Here is a 10,650-nt window from a genome sequence, read left to right as displayed (position 1 = left end):
TTGCATCTGAAGAAGTGAGGTTCTTACCCACGAAAGCTTATGCTCCCAATACTTCTGTTAGTCTTAAAGGTGCCACAGGACCCTCTGTTGCTATTATTTTTAACAGTGTATTAATCACACGATTAATCAAAAAAATTTTAATTGTGCGATTAATCACGATTAATTTTTTTAGTTGCCTAACAGCACTACTACCAATTATTCTGTTAGCTCAAGTGGAGGACAGCGGTGTAGCTCAATGCTGCTGCTGATGCATGTGTGGGGTTTAGTATGGTGCCACAGGATGGAATTTTTGGTTTTTCAATTTTGACTTTTTTTAAACTTAAGAACTTGCCTTAAAAATAAACTGTTACCAGGATATTAAGTTTGCAAAGGCAAGCACTCAAAAGTTGTGAACTACCTGAATTAAAGGTTAGTCGTGCACCACTCTAGTGGCACAAAGGGAGCAGAATGGGAAATGTAAACTGCAGGTCTGTTCCTGCAAGTTATTTTGGTCAAACTTCAGGCACACTGGGTTTTTGTCTGCTCTCTTGCTCTCAGAGCCAGGAAGGCACAGGGGCAGCATAAGACAGGGGCTCAGCAGTACAGGATGTGTGTGTTACACTTGTGAAAGGTCATGCTGACACTGAAGCTAGCATCTCACTCTGCCCCTTTATGATTGATTTTTTTAATCAGGAAAGTCGCACCATAAAAGCATTGGACCAAACTCAGATAAAATCTTTTTGTTTCTAATGCTACTGTAAAGATCACTTCATCACATACAATCAGGAACAATATCCACACCTTAATTAATCATAGGGGGTTCTATTCCTTGAAATTATATTTAGCCTTAAGATGTGAATGCTTTTGTATGACTGAAATAACAAAGCAGTTTCCCCAGTAATTTAAGTTTATTCAGTGACACTACCTACATATAATTACAAGGTAGTTGTCAACATTCGTTACCATGTGAATGCTGGTTCCTCTTGTCTTCTATAGATAGGAGCATAGAATGTTCTTGTCACGACCACCTCACATTGGCAAAGATGATAAAATCAAATTGACGGGACGTGTCAGTTGCTTCAAATAAACAATGTAACTCTTGTGTGCCTGCTCTTATTAAAAAATAAAATAAGGAGTAGCATTGCGTCATTCTTGAAGTTTTCTTCAACAGTTGGGAAAATTTGTGCCTAAATTATCATATGTGCTTTAATTAGACTAAACAGAGCAGCAATTTTTTTGCTCTAAACAATGGCTACAGTACGTCATACCCACATTTTTGCTTTGTGTAGATTAATAAAAAAAAAAAAATCCCCCACAGACATTGCACAGCTTGTTTTTCTCCCCCATCCAGGGCCCAATCTAAAGTCAATTGAAGGCACTGGCCTTTCTCCATTGACTTCAATAGGCTTTGAATCAGGTCCCAAGAAAGTTTAGAAACTAAAAATTCTGAATCGTGTTACAACACCTAGACAGAATGGGCCAAATTCCCACTAAAATGGGCATACACAGTTCTATTAATGTCATGGGAGCTACGCCCACTTACGGCAGTGGAGAATCCAGCCTAGTACAGTATATGCATGTGGTTTTTATTGCTAATTTTGGACCAAATCCTCAAGAGGGTTGCACCTGCACCTCCCCTGGATGAAGCTGGCCTCAAGCTTAGCCTGACCTAGAACCATGTGAACGATCTTGACAACCAAAACCATATTGGGCCGCGAGCAGAGGCCACAAAGTAGGTTTCAGTTTTAAACAGGACAATGGTAGAGGTGGGGGGTGGGAAAGAATGAGCCTCGCTGAGAGGGGGAGTTGATTGGTGTGCGAGTCCTGATGGGAGGACCAGGGCAATGAGCAACAGAACTGATCATCCACTGTCTATCACAAGTTGTTTCCCTAGCCCAGGTCCCCGATGAGTGGGCTGTATCATGTCCATAAGGTGTGGTTTCCGCATAGTAGGTATCTCTGATGTATATCAACTCATGCTGCATCACAGCTCTTCTAATCTTTTCCTAGTATAGCGCAGCCCCTTACCTTCCAGCGGAGTTTGCTGCAGTCTGTTCAGTAGTCCAGGGTTAAAAAAGGAACGTATCTACTCAGCTGTATTTCTCTCACACAGAGACTTCCATAAAAGCAGGACAAAAGCCATCCAGTTCCACTTAGCAGATGTTTGTTTCCTTAAGTTTCCCTGTGCCTTTTATTCCCTCACCCACTCTCTGGTTGGATTCTGATGTTATCGACAAAGACACTTGCTGGCAGGGACAAGATGCAGTGCTGCTGTGGGTCCTCTCCCCTTTCCCGAGTACATTTGAGCTCATTTTGAAAGAGCGTGAGTGCAGATTAAGAGAGGATCCTGAAAGAGCTGTACGTCACCACATGCTTGTAACCTGGGTAAAAAAAATCACTGGGTGAAGATATTTGGGGCCAATTTGCTTTTCAGTTACACCTGGGACTGCCCATTAACTTAAGTGGCATTGCTCTCGGATCCTAAAAGGGTGATCTGAGAATGGCTAAAACTAACAATGGTGAAGCCATTTGAGCAAAGCAAGGTGCATATCCATGTGCCCATTCCTTTTCCACCTATGCCCTGCCCCACATGACATACAATACCTCTGTGCAAGCTATTACTGTGATATTTCTACAACTAGCCTGTCTTCATTTTGTGCATAATTTGTAAGCTAAATAGGACTTTGAAACCTTTGTTTCCCCTCCAGCTGATATGTTTGCACATGAGGAAGGTGGACCCGAACCTGACTGGGTAATTACTGAACGTGAGCAGTTTTCAGATTTTCGGGATATAAACAAGGATGGGAAGATGGATAAAGAGGAGATTCGGCACTGGATTCTCCCACAAGACTATGATCACGCACAAGCTGAAGCCAGGCACTTAGTCTATGAATCGGACGTAGACAAGGTACTCATTGCTCTGGTATATTTCATAAATGTTAGATTAAGAGTTTAACTGGTTCCCTTTAGTGTCAGCCAGCAAGAGATTATTCTTAATGACTTTTCTTATTAGTACAGTCTGAGTAGAGCTTCAGATGATAAAAATGGTTTTGCTAGTGCCTTACTGCAACAAAATAAATTTGAGTTAATAAAAGTTAGAAACCACAAGAAATAGCTGATAAAATAACAATGAACTCAGGTAGGCGCATTGGCTGTCCTAGTGTTAGAGAGCTTTCCAACCTATGTCCCTACACCCAAAAATTCTAAGATAGATTTTTCTCTTTTGAAAGGGGGCATGGACATTTATGTATTAAAGTGGACTAAGAGATAAATAGGAGAGAGATAAAAATAGAAGACTATAAGAAATAAGACAGATTTGCAGCTTAAGGTCTGGCCCATCCCTTCTGCCACTATGATGGGGACTAATAATTCAGCAGCACCTGGATAGGAGCCATTGCTCAGCAGGATTGTTCCCCTCTCTCCAACCCTGCTGATGCTCCACTGCTGGAGTTTGGAAGATCAAGACTCTCTTATACAGAGCTGAATTTAGAAGGATTTCACTTCAGTTATTAAATGTAGGTGATCATCATCACCAAAACCAAACAGACAAAATATTTTCCATATTAATAATCAAAAAGGAAAAGTTAAAAACATAGGTGAGGTTGCACAAGTAGACGAGCGGCACGCTCCTACTGCTGAAAGTTCTGTGTAGGAATCAGTTAATTATGAAATACTTTGAGTGAAATGCAGACCTTAGTGAAATCCATGGGATTATGCCATTGACTTCCATTAGGGGCCAGCATTTCACCCACTGTCTGCAGCCTCTTTGGAGAATTTTCTCCTACTGGGCATCTCGGAAATCTGTATTGACGTTTTACCTGGTATTTAAAATGTTCTAATAGAGACTTAATTTTTCCCCCCCCACAGGATCAAAAGTTAACCAAAGAGGAGATTCTAGAGAACTGGAACATGTTTGTTGGCAGCCAAGCTACCAATTATGGGGAAGATCTCACAAAAAATCACGATGAACTATGATATTTTTTACAACTCAGTGTGCCACAGACTGTTCAGTTTCTCACCACATTATTGACGTCACTGTGGTTTTTTCCAGCTGAATAACTTGCACCAATATGTTTTTAACAAAGCAGCTTATTACCTCAGAAACGGGGTAGAAATAGCCTCTTACTCTGCACCATTAAATGCAAGAGCTAGTCACTACGATTTTATTTTTAAAAACCCCTCACGATTCTGAATAGATTGCAGTATCACTTTGGCAATGAATGTCTAAGACTTAGTTCTTAGGCTCATTAGAAGTTTTTCATATTTTCTTTAAATACCGTTGTTTTTCCTGTAGGGAAATGCAGTTTTGAACAGGAAGAAGCTTATTGAATGTTTAAACAGATTCTAAGTTTAGTGGGGGTTTTTAAAAAAAATAGTAACTAAGAATTTAGAACCATATTCTCCCTTTCCCATGTAAAGGAGAGATTTTACTTGATAAGAGCCATCGCCTTTTTTCCTCCATGCTGTAGTCTTTCCTCCTGGTTGGGTCCAGAGGTGCTGAATGAATAAGACCTCTTGGAATACAGGCATGTGCACCAGCCCTATGGATCCTAACCATTTGAATGCAACACCTACAACTACTCACTGCCCCCAGTTCCCTTTCACTAATCAGTAGCAGCACATCTGCCACACTGGCTGTCACCCCAAGGTTGTTCTTTGATGAGGACAATAGAGTCCATGTTGACAATTGCTACTACTAACAGCAGAGGTAATATGGGATGGTTGGTGGGCTGTTGGTTATGCTGTTTCCTGAGAAGAATTATGGCACATGGACCTGTTTTCCAACTTATCCCACACTTCGTATGAGCGACACACTCCATTTTTACTATGTAGGGCCTTTGCTGACTCATTCATGTCACGTGGAAAAGAAATGAGACATCTACCCTCTGGACCCTTCTTGAGATTATGGGCCTTCTGTTCTCCTCTGTGCTGCATCAGAGATGCATGTGGTTTAAAGTGCTGGTTTGTATATATACACACATTTATATCACCAAATTGTACCATAGGTGGATGGTTTTCCTTTAGAACAGTAAACCTTCCATATGGCTGCATTTTTTACTGTATAATATGAGCTGTTCTTTATTATATACATGTGTGTGGGTTTTTTAGCCCCTGTACTGAGTTGACATGCACAATAAAACCATGACTTTCTTTTTGATACTATGAAGGTGCAGAAATGTTAATAGGGGAGTCATGTGGGATGGGGGAAGTAAAGACAGGAACCAACAGCAAGCTTTTAAACAGTAGCTTCCAAAACTGTAGTCTCCGGACCATAGGTAGACCATGAAGCACTTGCTGGTGGCCCACAGAGAGCTGGCTGGACACGTGCCATGGTTCCTTCTTATTTCCAGCTGATAAATCACACTAAAGGAAGCTAAAAATATGTTCCATGTAAACAATTGCTGTAGTTAGCAGTAGGCTCTAATTGGATCACCAGTGGCAGGGGAATTTATTCACACATGCATGAATGGCAGGAGAGGCATCCACAAGACATTCCCTCTAGGATGTGTGCTCCATGTTTTGAAAAAAGCTTGAAAACCCCCATTTTAAATACTGAGCAGAGTCATTCTGCTGGTGACTCCACATTTGGGGATATTATTTTTGGATGCAAATTAATTTCAAGGCCAGCTAAAAAATTAAAAAGTGATAATCTAGGCCAGAGGGGAAAAATCCTTAAAAATACATTTCTACTTTGAAAAGTGACTAATAGTGACTGTGTAAAAATGGCACCGTTTTATTCAATGGTGCAAAGGCCTTGTTCTAATCCTCTGCATGAGGTTGAATTTCTCCCCCTGTGCATATTCTGAATTATATCTGGAGAGTTAAAACAACAGAGAAAAGTTGGGCTCCTTTTTACTCCAGTTGGCAGAGTCCATGCAGCTATGGGAGAATGAGCTGGAGTCTGTTCTGATTTATGCATTATCAGTCAACAGAATTGTCAATTAAGTTCCAAATGTAGGCTCAAATTCTTTCTTCAGTTATAACCATGCGACTCCAAGGTATACAAGGCATGCATGGGTATCACTGGGGGTGTAATCTGCCTTGCATCGTCATACACTGGTAATAATACAGTGAGCCAGAAAGAACACAGCTTTTATCTCTGACAGATCGTGTGTGTTTTTTCTGTTTGGTTGGGTTTTTTTGTTTTTTGTAAACTGAGCAGATTTGTTCTGGAAATTGCTGAAAAGGCAACCCTGGAACCACCTCTTCCATAAACAATATCATTTTTACAGGGTCACTTTTCAGAGAACAAGTGCACTTTAGGTCATCCTCTGTTTCAATTCAAACCAGATTCCATCTAGTTTTGGCTAGTATAGATAATCTTGATAACATGTTGTGGCTTCTTGGTTTCTGCCTTACTATGACATTGCCTAAAATGTCTGTTAAAACCCCGGCTTCTTACACTAAAATGCAGTAGGACAAAATGTGATAAGCCACAAGCAAACACTTTTGTCTCTGCTCGTCCAGTACCCATGAGTCAAAGTGATGCTTCCATGCAATGTTATCTGTGAAACAATAAAACTGTGTGTTGGCACAGAAACAGAGTTTCTCTGCAGTGTTTAGTTTATTATTTGACTTTGTAGCCACATTACTGCATACTTCATTAGTCATAAACATCTCTGGGAGTGTTCATCTTGAATAGTGGTTTCCTATTGAGATTTTGATTTTTTAAAAAAAACTTTGGAATGCTTCGCACACACAGATAGCACATGCCAATTCTACTGCATCTCCTAAATGTTTAAGACAAAATGCTCTTTTAAAAAACAAAAAACAAAACAAAAAAAAACCCTCAAATGGGGGCTGGGGGCTGAGACATCAATGTCTTCATCCAAACATGACACTGCTGAATATACCATATTCTGTTCATACAGCGCTGCATGCGAGTTTTGACAAGCAAACAAAGTTTCTCCTGTATATTGTTTGGATATTTGAGAGTACTAAGATCAAACAGGATACAATTCTGCAGCCCAGCGTCTTCTGAATTTCTAAGTCTGCATGTAATATTCAAATACAAAAGTAGGCTCTCTTACTCACATGAGTATGGCCTGTAAGCTTAGGCCTATGAAATTACCGAAAGATTTAAATCAAATAAATGAAAATGCTAAATAGATGTTAATATGTCCATTTGTGGAGAAAATTCATCACCTGATTAAAACTAGATTAAAATAATTAGCTAATCAATATTAGTGAATAACCTTAACATGACCATGCACATTTACATTTTGCTTTACAAAATATTTAAAAGGTATTTAGAAAGGCAGCTTACAATTTCATTCTAAAGGCTTCTCTTCTTTCTGCAGTTCTTTTAAGTTTCACTTACCAAGGCTCAGTAATACAGAGTACATTTTGTGTACTAAATCCTCCTTTCAACCTCAATGCACTAAGAAAGAGTAACTCTAAAAGAGACTAGAGCTTCTGGGTTTAAATTTAACACTATTTAAGGAAAGCAAACCTTTGCTAGGGGATATAACTGTTAACATTGTGATTTTTCAAACCTAAGGTTTCTAATGGGGTTTGACTGTTCCAGAGATAACATATTTTTTCTAGGTAACATATTTCAATTTCGATTATGAGCAAATGTTACAAAATTTTAGTGTAATGTGAAATACTGTAATGTCAGATAGCATTATTTATCTGCTTAATATGACTAAAAACATTAATTGCTGGGAGCCATAATTCATCCCAGCAACATGAAAATCCATTTTGTGCCTATCTTGTCAGTTATTGCAGATTTTCATAATGAATTGTGAAGTGGTGAAATTCTTTTGGGAAATGTGTTTGTATATTTCCACCTGCAGGTTCTGTATGGTCACTTTTATTACACAGATCCTCCATTAACTAAATGTTTTCATTATGGTGGTGCCATGACACATCAAGGATGCATTTTTATCCTTTTAGATATCTGGAATAGTCTTTATTATTGTACATGCAGTTTTAATTATTAGAATTTATGAAATGAACTAAGTGGCTAATGTTCATTGACTTATATTTCCATTTAATGATTCAATCAGGTTAAATCTGTCACCTCTTCCAGTCAAGGTACTGTATGTAACTCCCTAAGGAAAGGTAAAATACTGCACATACTGATCTAATTACTTTCCACAATGATATTAAAATGGTTGCCTAATGCTTTACTATTTGCAATGCAGAAGCTAACCTTGCTCTCACTAAAGTAAATGGCAAAACTCCTCTTTTCCAGTCACTTTAAAGAAAGCAAGATTGAGGCTTTAGCTTCTATCTGATATATAAACTAATGGTAGAACACTGGGACAATTAGAAGCCAGAGTAGAAACAATCTTGTACTCCCTCAGGTCCTGATTCTGTTCTCACACCAGTGTAATTCTATTAACTTCTATGGAGTTTGTCCTGATTTACACTGAAATAAGTTAGAGCAGATTCAGGTCAGGAATCTCCATTTTAGTGAAGCTAAGGTACAGTGAACTGTCGGCCTATTTGAATGACAAATCTACTTACAATAGTCTCTTGCTTGCTAAGTCACTGAATGGTATTGGCACCATTCTTACAGTGCAAGTAACTCCTACCAAATGTAACCAACATTCCTTAGCCAGTCAGTCAGACAATAAGCAGCAAACTGGTAATGCCTATAGTGGAAGGGGCAGGGGGCAATCTTAGCTCCATGGCTGGTCTGACATATGGTGGGAACAGAGGATTTGCACTCAAATGCTTAGAGCAGGAGTAGGCAACCTATGGCATGCGTGCCGAAGGTGGCATGCGAGCTGATTTTCAGTGGCACTCACACTGCCCAGGTCCTGGCCACCAGTCCGGGGGGCTCTGCATTTTAATTTAATTTTAAATGAAGTCTCTTAAACATTTTAAAAACCTTATTTACTTTATATACAACAATAGTTTAGTTATATATTATAGACTTATAGAAAGATCTTCTAAAAACGTTCAAATGTCTGGCATGCGAAACCTTAAATTAGAATGAATAAATGAAGACTCGGCACACCACTTCTGAAAGGTTGCCGACCCCTGGCTTAGAGGTTTCCATCATGAGCAAGCACCATCTTAATTTTGCTCCACCTATATAATTCAGTTTATGCTTCTAAATCAAAGTACCAATGTGTTCTTAGATAGTCAAAAACTGTTTCAGTGTCTTGTGCACAGAGATGGGTGGGTGAGTCAAGGCTGTTGAGTGCAAATGAGGTGCTAACGTTAGTTGCTCTACTAAAGTTTCTCAGAAACCATGGCGTTTTATTTACTTTAAGCCCAGTATTGAGTGCCATTATTACAAATCTGATAAACTTTAGAGCAATCTAAGCTAAAGCAGGTATTAGCATTCCCACAGTGAAGTGTAATGTACTGGTTTGTGATTGTGCATGCATGTGTGCAAGCACATGTGCATCTTCCGCTTCTCCACTTGACAGAATGAGAGACTTTTTCTAGTGCTTAGGATTCTGCTGCTCTTTGTAGGCTAGTCACAAGAGAAAAAACAACACACACACACTTTTTTTATATATACATATATATATAAAAAAATTATATATATATATATATATATATATATATATATATTTACACACACACACTTGTATTTACAGCTAAGAGAGATTCAAAATGTTAGGGACTCCTGTTTTGGGAGCAGAAGTTCCTGAGTTCTATTCCTCACTCTGCACATTTGACATCTACATTGGTCACCTTTAAAATCATGCCTATTTTGTCTTAGATAAATATATACCATTTACCTCAGTACTTGCAATATTACCTAACCTTCTCTATAGTTATTAACAAGGAAAATCCAGAATAATGCAGATACCCAGATAAAAAAATATTTTTGTCTACACAACCACTTACGTCCATATACTTTACTTCATTCCAGGGTGTAAATAACCCTGAGCGACATAAGTAAACTGACCCAAGTGCTGGTGTAGACAGTGCTATGCTGTCAGGAGAGCTTCTCCCGCCAACATAGCTACCGTCTCTCGCGGAGGTGGAGTAATTAAGTCGATGGGAGTGCTCTCTCCCATAGGCTGAGAGCATCTTCAGCAAACGCAGTACAGTGGCACAGCTGCGCTGCTGTAGCGCTTCTAGTGTAGACTAGCCAGTTACCTGAGGTAATTGGCAAGTTTTTTAAGTCTGACAAGTTCAGTTGGTGATAGTGGTATATAGTGATTGAAGCTATGATTTCTTTACAAGAGTTTTTTATTGCATGTGAAACAGACAAGTAATTTTAATTCCAAGATCGCTATATAAAGCCAGGGGCATGGTATTGAATCTGATCATTAAGCAACAGTGGCATTAGAAATATGTTTGACATTTCATTGTAACAATAGAAACTTTGGTATCCATCAAAGAAATCTTTCACTGATTAAATGGGAAATCATTTATTGACATGACCATAGATGTACCGTTCTTAAAACAAAAGTACAGAGGATCAAGGTGGAAAGAAAGGTAAAGACCAGGGCCGGCTCTGGCTTTTTTGCCGCCCCAGGGGGAGGGGGGGGGCGGACGGAGCAGGGGGGGGCGGCCGGAGCCCCGGTGGGGGCTCCGCTCTCCCCCCGGCGGCCGGGGGGAGGGCGCTGGAGGGGAGGGGGCCGGAGCCCTGGGAGGAGGGCGGCGAGTCCCGGCGGGGGCTCGGCTCTCCCCCCGGTGGCCAGAGTGCCGGGGGCAGGGCGGCGAGCCCTGGCGGGGGCTCGGCTCTCCCCCCCC

General features: G+C 40.0%; 1 protein-coding gene across 3 annotated transcripts in view; it reads left to right on the top strand.

Moving 5' to 3' along the window:
- RCN1 (reticulocalbin 1) overlaps window positions 1-5,146 on the top strand; it is a 25,924-nt gene extending 20,778 nt beyond the window's left edge. For all 3 annotated transcript variants that reach the window (XM_024194945.2, XM_024194947.2, XM_024194946.3), the window contains exons 6-7: window positions 2,688-2,887; window positions 3,847-5,146. In XM_024194945.2, coding sequence (XP_024050713.2) covers window positions 2,688-2,887; window positions 3,847-3,954 — 308 coding nt within the window. In that variant the 3' untranslated portion in view covers window positions 3,955-5,146. The remainder of the gene's footprint in view (window positions 1-2,687; window positions 2,888-3,846) is intronic.
- The last annotated feature ends 5,504 nt before the right edge of the window (window positions 5,147-10,650 follow it).

Source organism: Terrapene carolina, unplaced genomic scaffold, assembly GCF_002925995.2.
Source record: "Terrapene carolina triunguis isolate 2854851 unplaced genomic scaffold, T_m_triunguis-2.0 Scaffold96, whole genome shotgun sequence".
Lineage (NCBI taxonomy): Eukaryota > Metazoa > Chordata > Testudines > Emydidae > Terrapene > Terrapene triunguis.
This window is presented reverse-complemented; position numbering and strand designations above follow the sequence as displayed.